The following is a 13958-nucleotide window of genomic DNA, read 5'->3' on the forward strand; positions in this document are numbered from 1 at the left end:
TGTTGAAGGGATATTTAATCTGGGGCGTCATGGGATTGGGAATACCTCAAAATGCAAACAGTATATTGGCACAAATAAAAAGCTTCACATTGAAAGCTACATTGTACCGAAGTTTCGCTCTACTTCTGTGTCCTTAACGCCAATCCTGCCCGAAATTCTCCATTTGCCTCCTACTGGGTCTTGGATGAACCGCGCAGATGAGATTCGTGCCGCTCTTTTTGGTATATTATACTTCATGTCCGTAGCTTCATCATCTTCCTCAAATACCCCATCCAATCCCAAATACAATCTCAAAACCCCAACTTAACGACCATACTTCTGGAATTCCCAATCTCTGTTATCAAGTGGGCAAACTTGGCGTGTCTTCAACCAACGGGAGATGCAATGAAAGTGGAAAGCGTGCTGTTCGTAGTCTGATATTAGAACGAATACATCTAAAGGGAAAGGAATTACTGACGTTACAAATTCCCCAAGCTACAGTGCACTCCTCACTTGTGGCAGAGGCTTGGTTTGCTTGACATTCGATACCTTTGTGAAAGTCAGAAGTTGGTATCCTCTTTGGCATTCTCGAACTTACAAAGATCCATAATGTGGTTTCTGCAGATGGCGCAGTTATCGACAACAATGTCCCATGCCCACAAAGCTACCGCGTTCCACTATATATCTCATTAAAGCTGTGCAGAAAACCAACAACAATCGAGGCATCTATACCTTCTTCACTTCGAAGCGCTTTTTGCCTTCCGAACCTTCACCCCCTCCTGCCTTCTTGAGACCGCTCTTCTTTCCTGTAGCTGGTGGAGCATCTGCCATGTCTACGTCTGCCATGGTGATGGGGATTTCAGAGTGGTGATGGTTATCTAAATTATTGGTGTTGGCGGGGTACTTTAGGATGAGATGCGAACGAATTGGTTTGCGAATTAAATATGGATAAGCTGATGATTGTATTAATCGACTTAAATGAAGGTTGGTGTCTGTTGCAATGGAAGAACGTTTAATCCCAGAATCTAAAATGAAAGAACTTCTTGATTATGTATGATTTTGGATGCAGACTGAGATCAATCTACAGTAGACATATGATGGTATTTTGATATTCTGGAGCTACCTACCTACCTACCTAGTATCCGTAGTTTAGGCATAATAGTATTTGATCACGTGATAGATTGCTAGATTGGCCGCTCCGCTTTCAGGTTTTGTTTACACCAAGCCTGAAAGGAGGGCGCTTAATATGATGGATGTTATAAAGATGCTAATCCTGTACTATAATTCCTTGGAGTTTAATGGTATCAGATCTTTAACTTTCACCAAACTAACAAGAAATAGAATTAATTAGCCGTAGGGCTGTAGCTGTAGCTGTAGCTATAGCCGTAGGGCTGTTGAATGAATAAAGATGGCTTTGAATAACCTCCATTGCCTACGTCCTGTTCACTGGTGTCGGCATGGCAGCTGTCTGGAGCGTCTGAGGGTATGACTAATCACAAATCGATCAGTGAAACGGTACGGAGTAGGGCGATCGGTCGCTGTATCGCATTTACTTCAGCTTCTCTCTCCCCCCTTCTCTTGTTAAAAAAACACACTACAAATTATTAAACCATCATACCGAGAACAATGAATAACTCACTTCAATCATTCAACCACGTAAAATTAAACAGATTCAACCAAAAATACTTCACTTCTACTAGATTGCGAGACACAACCAACGAACGTCCACCTCCTTACCTATAGCCCACCATTTCGTACCATCTGATCTACACACGCAATAGCACAGACACGCGGAAGCTTGCTTTCGTCTCTTATTTACCAAGCACAATCACTCGAATTTCATTGTATAAAGAATAGCTTCCATCAACCCAATCATACATTCATAGGCGTCAAGCTAAGATGTCCTCGATGACTCCCCACAAAGGGCAACGTCAACCCCAAAGCTTCGCTGCAGACTTCGGAACAGCCTCACCTCGAAACGCTCCTCAAAGTCCACATGATTACAATAGTCAAGCATATTTACAAAACATGCACCCCTCGATGACTTATTCTGATCAGCAACCCACTACCCCTCCTCGAACTCCTCGAAGAGTCCAGCAAAACCAGCTAGCCTCTCAAAATAAACCAAATTCAGCCCTACCGGACAATAGTTCCAGAAAGTCTACCAATAAAAGAAGACCTAAAAATGTTCAGACGTCTCCCGTTGCAACTAGGAGTGATCGAACTACCCCGCCATTGACCGGTGCTCAATCTGCCAGTGGCTCAACTGCTCCAAGACCTATTCAAACACCATCCGCTGCTCAAGTCTATGCAGGTCCAACTTTCCATGCATCTCCCGCCCCGTCCGCTTTACCTATGCCCAGTTTCTTTTCAAAGTCTGTCCCAGAATCACCAGCGATCAGGACTGAAAGTGCGATCAAAGAGCCAGATTCCTCGGCAGATGAATCATCGCAAACTCCATCTTCAGCACAAATATTTAGGGATGTGTCACATAGGGAGGAATCACCCCTCGATCTCTTCTTCAAAGCAGATAAACGGGAGAAGGCCGAAAAGATACGAGCACGAAGTACAAACTCCAATGCCACCGGCTCTGCTGGGCCTTTCAATCCCCCAGTTGAGTCGCCGGGGAATACAAGAACTCCATCGCAGCCCAACAGTCAATACCGTAACAAAAATGTACCAGCTTCTCGTGGTTCAGCAAGTAGTATGTTTTCCATGGAGGAGGATGGATCCAACAGTCCCGGATTACCATTGGGGCCAGCATTCTCCACGCCTTATAATGAAAGGATCATGAAAGCACTTAAGAATTCGAGCCCCTCGCAGCCACATCAGGTATCACCAAGTCACTCTCAATCACCACTAGACAAGTCAGAGCAACTCAAGGCTTACCTTTTTTCTGAGGGGCCATCCACCAATGGGAACCTTGGGCCTGCTTTGAGCCTGACGACGAATTCTGCAATGTCCAGTCATGGTGGACACAGCTCTCCCACTGGCCCAAGGAACGGCGGTCTACCCGGAAGATCTCCACAGGCCAACTACAAATTCAGAGGTGATTCCCGAAGCTCAGGTGAAATTCCCAAATCAGCTCGGTCAGGTCTTCGCCAAGAAGTCTCCCCAGCGAAAACTCCCACAAGAACGCCTGAGCGTGCTCATTCATACGGACCATCCCAAAACCTCTCTCAAATCTATGGAAATAACTTCTCAGCTGGCAATAATCTTAATAATACCACTCAAGTCACACATTCTTCACCTGTGCCACAAGGTTCCTCTGGTACCCTCTCTGGAACTAGCAATCCCGATTTTCGAGGCATGGAAAACGACTTAAGACGGATCCTAAAATTGGATTCGCATGGCTTTGCTGGATCAGCAAGGTAACTTCCCGGCCAGATTTACCTTTCTTTTTTTTTATCTCATGGCAAATGGAGTTCGGGTGATGGCTTATATGGCATCACAGGTAGGGTTCCTATATTGGCGTTCTGGTTATCATGCACATTTTTTCTTCCTCCAGTGAGAGCGTTATGGTTACGAATTGGTGCATGGGCTTTTCAGGGTTTGTGGCATTTTTATAGAGATGATGGCTTGGTATACCCATGTTAGTTCTCGCAATGTTAGGGCTGGTTTGCCTTGTATTATTGGGGAGCAATTTCGGAAATGTTCTTACGATTGATGGTCATACCTCAAATCTCGTACTATAACGATTGATATTGTTACATTTCTTAAGGCAAGATTCGGCCGTCTGGACTACAGCAATTGAGTTGGATTACTGGAGGAAGGAGAAGCGGTGTAGCCTAGCTGTGTGGAAGGGACCAGCAATACATAAAACAAAACATAAAAAAAACTCGGATCTCAGATTTTGTTTCTTGGCCGCTACAGTTTATCGTCGCAGATACACATAGTTAGTAGCTTCTAGTTAGAGCTATCACCGATGGCTAAACAGAAATGAATCCGTTATAACAAACATAAACCTTTGTTGCTTGTTGCTATGATATAATACGTGGTACGCTTTCTGGTATGGTAGCCTCTCGAGATACGCTCTTCTTGTTTGTATCGTTTTGAATATTAATAGAACTGGGAATTTCTCAAGTGTCTTGATCAGTTCAGTTGGATCCTGTCATTCACGCGAGTTCAACTCTTTACATCAAATGAATCAAGAAATATAGGTAAACCTAAGAATCACAGGCTGCTACCATACAGGCAAGTTCTCAATAGTTCACGCAAATCGACTAAAGGTGTTATTTTCCCTGGAAGATTACTTGGGAAGATCAATGCTTCAAGGAAGAATTTGATGAAATGAATGTTATTTTTTTTCTTCTCGGTTGTGTTGTAGGTCATCCTTCACCTCATCTACCTGTGCTTCTGATGTTGTTTGGATTTGTGATTTTGCTATATATCTATTCCTGGATTCAGTTTCCATCTCGCTTGCTAGGTGCTTGTTTTGCTTGGGAATTCGGAGAGATAAGCGATGATTTGTTGATTGTTGTTTTCATGTACGATATGATATATCTTTTTTAATGGAGATTTCTATATAGCAAGGGGTAGATAGTAAATGGGCTTTTGAAGTTTCACTATCGTCTTGTCGGATGCGGTGGGTGTCTACAGATATTGCGAAATAAGCAGAAATTGTGATGGTCGTCTCATTTGTATGTATTGTATTTGAGTTTCGGATGACTATCGGGTATGATATATCGTGGTCAAATGAAGTCTTGTCTTGCCTCCCGTACAGTATTATGTTATCATAGTGATATCTCATCTCTGAGAAATACTCCTAGTCATGGATTGAGTTATCTCATGTGAGAGGCATATCATTCACGAGAAAATTCACAATTCGTTCTGCTTTCTCGAGGGTCTAAATCAATCTAGCCATTGCGTACAGTGACGAATGCCACATATTACTTCTGGGTTCTCTGCGGCTTCCTGCTTAGCATGTTTTGTTGTATGTCTACAGACTTCTCCAAGATGATTATAAATGATATTCTTGCAATTGGATGTTTTTGATAATGTTGTTCTTATTGCTCTCACTCGTTTTGTTACTGGAATAGTTCATGTTGAGTAGCGGTAGCATTGGTCTCAACCTCTCAGGTGAGTACTTTTGATATATAGATGGATTTGATGACCTTGACTACAGTAAACGCACCCCTAAGCTTCCGTCAGATGATAGTTTACATGTTAGCAGTTGATTTTGGTTGTTGAAGATGAGGGGAAGAGACGGTCAGATACTAAAATTTGATTTACTTATGGCCAGAGCAGTGTACCATATAAGTGTCTCATAACTATGAATAGGTGTTAGAAGGTCATGCCTTTACATTAGAATTTCAAGAAGTTCGATGACACAGGAAAGAAGTTTTGACAAGAGGTTTATGGGACACGGGTATTCAGATGCAAGAGTCTGTTAAGAAAGGGAGATGGTGTATATAAGATCTATTTGAATTAGAGCAATTAGCTATCTCCACTGGTTCAGATTCGATATGGAACGGGACGAAAACACTAACTTCGTTGTTAGGAGAATATTAGACGAATATATATATTACTACAAATAAGATTGTGCATTCATTTTACGACAAAAAGCACGGCTAAGTTTTCTGACATTATATATTCATCTGACCTGTTTATTAAACTGTATATCTTTCAATATTGTTCCACCTTCTTTGACGCCTATATTCCTATCTTCTCGTTCACTCATCTTCTACTTCACCACCTCCCATGCTCATCGCTTAATTTACTAACTTCTGCCCCTCCCCCTTTCATCCCTTTGTACAATGAACTTGAGTATTGAGCTTTCAAAAATATGCTCCCTAAAATACACTATCAATTGATTGATGCTTCTTTACCTGATAACGTCTGAAAAAAACAAATAGACGATATGTGTCCCTTGAAAACTTATATACTAATTCCTTATGATATTGACCTCGACCTTATGAAAATGCTTGAATGGCTGCACCACGAAATTCGAAAGATTCAATCCATACCAAGTAGCACATTCAGATAGTAACAATCTGTAACAGTATCAAACTGAACATGCTCAATGTTGTCGTGATCGATTGCCTTCGAAATCTAAGCAGCCAATCGGCGAAGACCAAAAAAGTTCCGATAAGCCTTAAGGAAAAATAAATCCCCGCCCATAAATTTCCCACCGGTTCAAGAATCGCACAAGACGCATTCGAAATGCCAATATGAATCGAAGACTTGCGGTGGCATGTCGTCGCCCTTTGCTACAGACTTTCACTAGAAGCTGGTTTCTCCAAAGAAATTCTTTTGCAAGTGTCGCAGCAGATACAAGGTACGAAATGCGCCCCTCCAACTCCATCCTCCAATCCTCTATCTCGCAACTAACTTTGTATTCTTAGACCATACGATGTCGTCGTTATTGGAGGAGGTCATGCGGGCGCAGAGGCTTGTGCAGGAGCCGCGCGGTCTGGGGCTAAGACTGCGTTGATTACCCCGAAACTCGAGAATATTGGTGTTTGTTCTTGCAATCCTAGTTTTGGAGGGATAGGGAAGGGTACCATGTTGAGGGAGGTGGATGCGCTGGATGGAGTTGCGGGAAGAATTATTGATAAAGCGGGAGTGCAGTTTAAGGTGTTGAATCGGAAGAAAGGTCCTGCGGTTTGGGTAAGTGATCATGGTGGCAGCGATATCTCAAAGTTGTAGGCTAACATGTTTGTCAGGGTCCAAGAGCGCAAATCGATAGGGATCTATACAAAAAGCATATGCGAGAAGAGCTAGAAGCGTATCCGAATCTTTCAATCGTAACTGGGAGTGTCGCGGATATAATTGTTTCGAAGGAGGAGGGCGAGGCGCAAAGTGGCAAGATTACCGGCGTGCGACTGGAATCGGGCGAAATTATACCTACCAAACAAGTAGTTATCACGACTGGCACATTCTTGGGCGGAGAGATTCATATCGGCTTGGAGTGTTATCCTGCAGGGCGTATGGGGGAAGTGGCAACATTTGGTTTGAGCAAATCGCTGAAAGACGCTGGTTTTACTCTAGGAAGACTGAAGACGGGAACGCCTCCTCGCCTTGCAAAGGGTTCTATCGACTTTAGAAGTCTCACTGTGCAGCCAGGGGATCAGCCACCGACACCTTTCAGTTATCTCAACGAGACTGTGTCTGTCCAGGACCAGTTACTCTGCTATGCTACGTATACGAATGAGGCTTCACATGATGTGGTACGGGCAAATCTGGACAAGTCCATTCATATCAGGGAGACTGTGAAAGGGCCTAGGTATTGTCCATCGCTCGAATCCAAGGTTATACGATTTTCCGACAAAGATAGACACATTGTATGGCTCGAGCCTGAAGGTTTTGACAGCGATGTCATCTATCCTAATGGTATATCCATGACGATACCCGCGGAGGCCCAAGAACAACTTTTAAGAACCATTCCAGGGCTAGAGAATGTCACAATGACCGCCCCCGGCTATGGTGTAGAGTACGACTACGTCGATCCTCGAAGTCTAAAAGCAACACTCGAAACGAAGGCAATCCAGGGTCTTTACTTAGCTGGTCAAATCAATGGTACTACAGGTTACGAGGAAGCAGCTGCGCAAGGTATCATAGCCGGTATCAATGCCGGTCTTGCATCACAATCGTTGCCACAATTGACTTTATCCCGCAGTGATGGGTACATCGGAATCATGATCGATGATCTCATCACCAAAGGTGTTTCTGAACCTTACCGTATGTTCACATCTCGCAGCGAATATCGTATGAGTGCCCGAGCCGACAACGCCGATCTACGACTTACGGAAAAGGGACGACTAGCAGGAGTAGTAGGTGAAGAACGATGGTCCGCCTTCAATGACGAGGTCGCTCAGATGGATGGTCTCAAATCAGCGCTCGAAAATAGTAAATTCAGCGCTCCGGTATGGATCAACGATGGTTTCAAAGTCTCAAATGATAGTACTATGCGAAACGCCCTGGACATCCTACGCATTCGAGACGTCACAATGAACGATCTTTCAACTCGTATCCCAGAGATCCTAACATACACCCAACGAATCCGAGATAGAGTTGGCATCGAAGCCGTCTACGCACCATATGTCACACAACAAAAAGCTGCGCAGAGAATATTCGAAAAAGATGAGCTGCTTAAACTACCTGTAGATTTAGATTATGATTCTATTCATGGTATCTCTATGCATGAGAAATCGGTGCTAAAGATAACAAGGCCCGAGAGCGTGGGACAGGCGAGAAGGATCGAGGGGATGACGCCGAGCGGATGTTTGAGGCTGTTGGCTTTTGTAAGGGAGAGATCGAGGGCGGTTCAAAAGGCCAATATGTTTGATGAAGTGGTCAGGAAGAGAGGAGAAAGGAACGTGGCCAGTGAAGTTGAGGGAGGTATGGTTTAAAAAGGTTCAAATGTAAAGATATGCATGGCGATGGCGTTTGGGGGAAGGTTGGGTGGATAACTACTGTGAATCTGAAGGATACATGTAGGGACGACATTCTGTAAAAATAACTAGGGAAGTCGTGGGTCGGAATGTAACGAACTTCACTTGTACAGATACTAGGAAGCTATTAGTTGGAATATTGTGAACTTCATTCATAACATTCATACATACATACATTTTCAATCTGGATATATCCGACGTGGTAAAGCGTGCGTCAACTTGGGCGACAATAACACAACAATTACGGAATGATTCTTTGACTAGAACAGACAGTCAATTGCTAGAGGCGAAGTTTGGAGTTATCTCCAAATGTTTTTTGAAAGCTGCGAATGTTAGTTAGAGCGCAGATATCAATTTGAAATCGACGTCCCCGAATGAATATGATATTTTGTTTGGAATGAGTATCAACAGTTTAATCTTTGACAAGGACAGTGTGGGACTTTTGAAGATTTGCTTGAAAAAACAGTGTTGTGTTGATTCTCCATCTATGTTAGCCTCGAATTTTGTAGCAGTGAGTAGGTTTCAAGGAGGGTGGCATTGGAAAGTAGCTAAGTGTAAATAACAGGCCACTCACTACAAAGGTATTGACACTAGTTGAGTAACAGTCTTAGACCGAGGGCGTAGATAGATGCAGGATCTTTCCGATTCTCTCGGGCGGTCGTAACTGGAGTATATTACACAGAGAGAGAGAGGGAGAGAGAGAGAGGGAGAGAGAGAGAGAGAGATCATTAAGATCTCGTGAGCCCAAAGCCGAAATAGTATGCAGAGCCACAGGACGCTACTCAGAGTGACAAAGTGAAGAAAAGAAGAGGAGTTATACTTGTGCTGCTTGATGAATTGGTATTATATCCCATGCTTGGATTTGAGCACGAAATACAAGGAGAACAAAGATCTACTGTGTTACCAATAACGAGAAAAATCTTCGAGAAAAAGAAAAAGCACTACCTTTTGTTTCCATAATAGCATAATCTTTTAAGGGAGGAAATAATGAACTTCTACTTTCCTCATTCCACAAAGTAGCACCAACTATCTAGTCTTAGCCCGCCTCCAAACAATCCAATGGAAATCTCAGGACCTGCTACCCAGAACTTCTGTTGTATATCTGTGCTTTCTAACCTGCAGACCCATCCTTACGTGCTTGCGAGGAGCAGTAGGGAGATAGATACAGTAGACTGGAAGAGACGAATACCAACAATACTAGTATCCAGTTCAAACAAGAGTCTCGCATTCTCGTCCTACCACTCCGGAAGATCTTAACCGGACTGTTTCTGTAGCTTTAGATATTTTCAATGTAGAAGTATCACTACAGGTATTCATTGCTTTTTCGTGTGTCGATATATCGATGGATGAATGAATGATGCGGGGACAACAATTGAATTCGCTATGACGGCCCCTTTACCTACTCTCTCAGCTTAGACCTTTTTTCTAACAGCACTAGCAAATTCTCGATTCAAAATTCAAAATTGTCACAACACAACAACAACAACAACAACAACAACAACAACAATAAAAATTCAATCATCCTCAACTCAGCTCAACTCAACTCAACTCACAACTAACCCCAATCCCAATCTCATCCATTCACCCATCCACCACCTCCCACCACAACCACAAAAGCCCACCCCACATCCCCCAAGTTCCAACCAACCAACCACCCACCCCACCCCACCCTCTCTCTCTCTCTAGCTCCCCCTAGCCTCTCCTCTCCATCTCCAACACGCAAAAATAACCGAGTGCAAGTGCAATTCCGTCATACCTACCTAACTAGCACGTACCAAATCACCGGCTCATATTCCATTTCCCCATCTCGCACAAATCCCATAATTTGCAAAAATTGAAAAAAATTGAAAAATTGAAAAACACAACATAACATAACATATCACATCATAACACGTAAAGTTGTAATCTTTCACGTTCTTCATCTTCATCTTCCTTTATTTCTTATCTTTCGAGATAATTCATATACGATATACAATATCATATTGTGAATACGCATACATTGCACTAGCACTTTCTCCTCTCGGACGAATACTCATTCATCTTCATTCTCATCCTCGTCCTCTCCAGATACCCATCATACCATTTCACTCCATCCCCACATCATCCACATCATCCACATCAACCCACCTCCTCACTTCTATACCCCGCCACGCCACTACCAACATCTCTTCACCCTCCTCATCTCCTTCCCTCTCCCCCTTCTTCATCCTCATCCTCACACTGATCTTTGGAACTGAACTTCATCTACGAAACTCATTACCCGCACCTCATGGCTGCTCATACCACGAAATGTTCATCTGCGTCAGACACAAAGAATCCGCCCTACCTACCTAACCCGACCTGCCATCCCACGCCCACTTCGGCAGCATACGAAGAGAGGAGACTGCATGCTAGATACCCACAGCAACATCAACCGCTCTCTCATCTCAGTTCTTTGAGAATCGTATACTCGCCCACCTACTTTGCTACTTATCCGTCTCTTCTCATACATGGTACCGAGTGAAGGGGGAAAGTGGTCAGTACAGCAGCTTAAGAAAACTCGCTCACCTACGAACTTATTTATCTCCCGAACGCTTTCGAAAACCACCCCCCAACTTACCTGTCGCACACCACACCCTGTGCACCCACCTACCTACATCCAAACAAACTATTCGGCTCAGACTCTTTCAGATCACACAAAGTACACCATGAAGGAAACAAAAATATAGAGTGGGTAATTATCTGGTATTTATCAAGCCATTCATCTCCGCAACAAAAGTTTTTTGAGATGATAATCTATCTAATCCACCAGAAAAGCGAGTCCTTTCTAAAAGTCCTTTCTCAACTTTTCTCTTTCCACCAGCTATCTCATCAACAAGCCAATATCGACACATCCTTTCCGTTCCTATAATAAAATTTGTTGATATATTCAAGAACAAAGCTTCTGCGATGATGTTCGATCCTCCATAAGCAATTGTGTGAGTAGTATGTCTGAGAGAAAAAAAATGTAGAAAAGAAAGCTAAAGTGTATGACTACAAGTGGAGGTCATGCCAACCTCCAACCCACTCCAAATCACCGAGATCCGACTGCTTGTCCTTTCGCTTGTCCTGATGATGATCTCGGCCCTTGGCCCGCGCCCATGGACATTCTCTGCCCTTGTCTTTACTAACAATATTCGATTTAGTATCCCAACCACCTGTACCGAAACCAGTGAAACCTAATCCAGCGTTCCGACGTGGAGTACTTTGAGTCTTCCACGTATCAATAGATCTTTGAGAGGGTGATGCTCCTGCAAATGCCCTTCGACGATCTCCGAGCGCAGACCACTTATCGAAAGCAGTTCTCTTTGAGGGTGGTGAATAACGAGGTGAGTTTTGTTGAGTAGGAGTGTCGTGGAAAAAGAAGCCGTCAGCCACCAAATCCTCATCAATATCGTGAGCCACTGTACGACTAGGTGCTACTCTCGGGATATTGACAAATGATGAGGTGTGAGGTTCCAGTGGAGATCTGCCAGCCTCATCATCATTGGTCTTGCTCTCGTGGCTCCAAGTTCGCGAGTTAGCCTCTTGACGGGCTTGGAAGTGATTGTCGAGCTCTTCTTCCTCTTCCATCTCTTCATCCCAGAGATCACCCCAACTCTTAGATACCATGTCGTTCTTCTTGCCAAAGACTGATGCCATAGATGGCAATGGGATTGGCTTTGCCATGGCGATTGGTAGAGATCCAGAGATGGGGGTAAGACTAGCCTTTGGAGGGCCAGACTTCATGTGGCGGCGGATTGCTAGAGATTGCATCGAAGTTCCAAGGGAAGAATCAAGAATTGATTCCATTGAAGGAGTTTGTTCTCCAATGGAGAACCAATCCTTGTTGCTTGCTTCGGAGCCAGGGAAGAGGTCCTCTGAGTCATAGTCTTCATCTGGAATGGCAGAGAGCTGGCGGAACTGTTGAGGGGGGCTGGCGTGCAATGCCTTGGCCCAAGGGAAAGATCCACCTGCATCGAGTTGAGGACTTTGGATAGAAGGAGTACGTAATGGCTCACGGTTTGAGCTGGGAATGCCACGTCGATCGGCAGAACTGAAGTCATCGGCGAACTCATCAAATGTTGTGAAGCTAAGTACACGCTCGATGGCCTCACGAGCCGCGGCAAGTGATCTCTTTCGAGGATCGAGGCTCATGCATTGAGCAATAACTTCGTAGGTATCTTGTGACATTGTTGGGAAGACATCAAAGAGCGATTGCTTGTCTCGAGTAAAGTCGAGGAAAAGTGGGTCTGCTTCTGTGGGTGTTGTGAAAGGGTTGCGAGAGAACAAGATGTTCAACAGACAAATGCCAATGGCCCAGACATCGGCTTGCTCTGGAGAGTATCCTGCGCCAGCAGAGTCGTATTGTTCTGGAGACATATAGCGGTCACTTCCTACCGTGGTTTCATATGACCACTTCTCGGAAGTTGCGAGGCCAAAGTCACCAAGCTTCATCTCTCCTGATTGGGTAAGGAAAATGTTTTCGGGCTTGATATCACGATGATACATGCCCTTGCTGTGAATGTATGCAACAGCGTCGATAAGTTGTAGCATAAATTGTCGGACATGTTCCGTTTCGAGGGGGCCAGTGCCTGTTCGGATAGCCTCGTAGAGGTCGCCTCTGGAGCAAAACTCTAGAACGATGTACACATGGGCTTCGGTCTCGAAGGAGTGGATGAGGTTGACTATGTTTGGGTGGGAGCCAAGTCGAGCGTGGCAGGATAGCTCTTCAGAGTGTTCATCGATGGCAAATGCCGAGTCTGCATCAGTCATCGTGGCAGATTTCTTTGTTAAACACTTGATAGCAACGGTTTCGTTGGTAATTAGGTCCTTCGCCATGAAAACCATTCCAAATGAACCATGGTTGAGGGGGGATATCGTTTCAAAACGTCCATCAAGGACGACTCCGTCGTAAAACTTCTCTCTTAAGCACTCCATTGTTATGATGAAGAGTTGAAGTAGTGAAGTGTAAGGTGAGTGAAGAAAGAAGTGTGAAGGTCGAATAGGAGTGAAGTGTGCAAATTAAATAAATAAACTTAAAAACAAAAGTGCAGCTTTGAATACTGTTACAACCGAAATGTTTTTGGGCCCTGAGAGGTAAAGAATCGAGAGATACAAGTGGAATTCGTAAAAGCTTTTGTCTTCTCTAAACAAAGTTGATGGTGGCACAAGGAGAGCGATGCTCTTGATGATTGTCGGAGTGAATAAATGAGGTTGTAGTTCGATCTGAATGAAGCAAGGCGATAAAAGGTGTATGGGCAATAAAAACAAACTCGCACCGCTATATAAATGTATCCTAACCGCCGAAAAAAAAAAATGATAGCTGGTGAATAACTCCGGATCGTAGAAGTAGGGTGTTCAGAGGCTCATAGGGGTATTTCGAATACGCTTTGACAAAAGAGATTTATTGAATTTGTTCGTTAAATGGGACAAAGAAGAGAGACTCGAGGTCTGATAGTAAAGTAGAATAAGGAAAGAGTTGAAAATCGTTATGCTGACATAGGAGTCAGACGTTGATAGAACGAGTGTCTGAGGTTTCGAAGGTTCCTCGAGTAGTACGACTTAACGTACGTGTGGGTGAGTTGA

At 43.9% G+C, this 13958-nt stretch overlaps 4 protein-coding genes across 4 annotated transcripts; 2 read left to right on the top strand and 2 right to left on the bottom strand.

Annotated features, from left to right (window-relative positions):
* Positions 1-303: 303 nt before the first annotated feature.
* Positions 304-825, bottom strand: EAE97_000759 (uncharacterized protein; the record flags this gene model as incomplete). Its single annotated transcript, XM_038871269.1, has 4 exons — positions 304-402; positions 458-528; positions 578-656; positions 712-825. The coding sequence occupies 4 exons, from the start codon at positions 823-825 to the stop codon at positions 304-306; spliced, it is 363 nt and encodes a 120-aa protein (XP_038738630.1).
* Positions 826-1878: 1053 nt separating this feature from the next.
* EAE97_000760 (uncharacterized protein) lies at positions 1879-3354 on the top strand (the record flags this gene model as incomplete). The annotated part of the gene is made up of 1 exon (XM_038871270.1): positions 1879-3354. One exon carries the CDS (start codon positions 1879-1881, stop codon positions 3352-3354), a length of 1476 nt encoding a protein of 491 aa, XP_038738631.1.
* Positions 3355-6149: 2795 nt separating this feature from the next.
* On the top strand, positions 6150-8330 carry EAE97_000761 (uncharacterized protein; the record flags this gene model as incomplete). Its single annotated transcript, XM_038871271.1, has 3 exons — positions 6150-6256; positions 6324-6588; positions 6645-8330. 3 exons carry the CDS (start codon positions 6150-6152, stop codon positions 8328-8330), a joined length of 2058 nt encoding a protein of 685 aa, XP_038738632.1.
* A 3054-nt stretch (positions 8331-11384) lies between these two features.
* EAE97_000762 (uncharacterized protein) lies at positions 11385-13310 on the bottom strand (the record flags this gene model as incomplete). Its single annotated transcript, XM_038871272.1, has 1 exon — positions 11385-13310. One exon carries the CDS (start codon positions 13308-13310, stop codon positions 11385-11387), a length of 1926 nt encoding a protein of 641 aa, XP_038738633.1.
* Positions 13311-13958: the final 648 nt, after the last annotated feature.

The sequence above is a fragment of the Botrytis byssoidea genome (genome assembly GCF_014898295.1).
Source record: "Botrytis byssoidea strain MUCL 94 chromosome Unknown BBYS_001, whole genome shotgun sequence".
Lineage (NCBI taxonomy): Eukaryota > Fungi > Ascomycota > Leotiomycetes > Helotiales > Sclerotiniaceae > Botrytis > Botrytis byssoidea.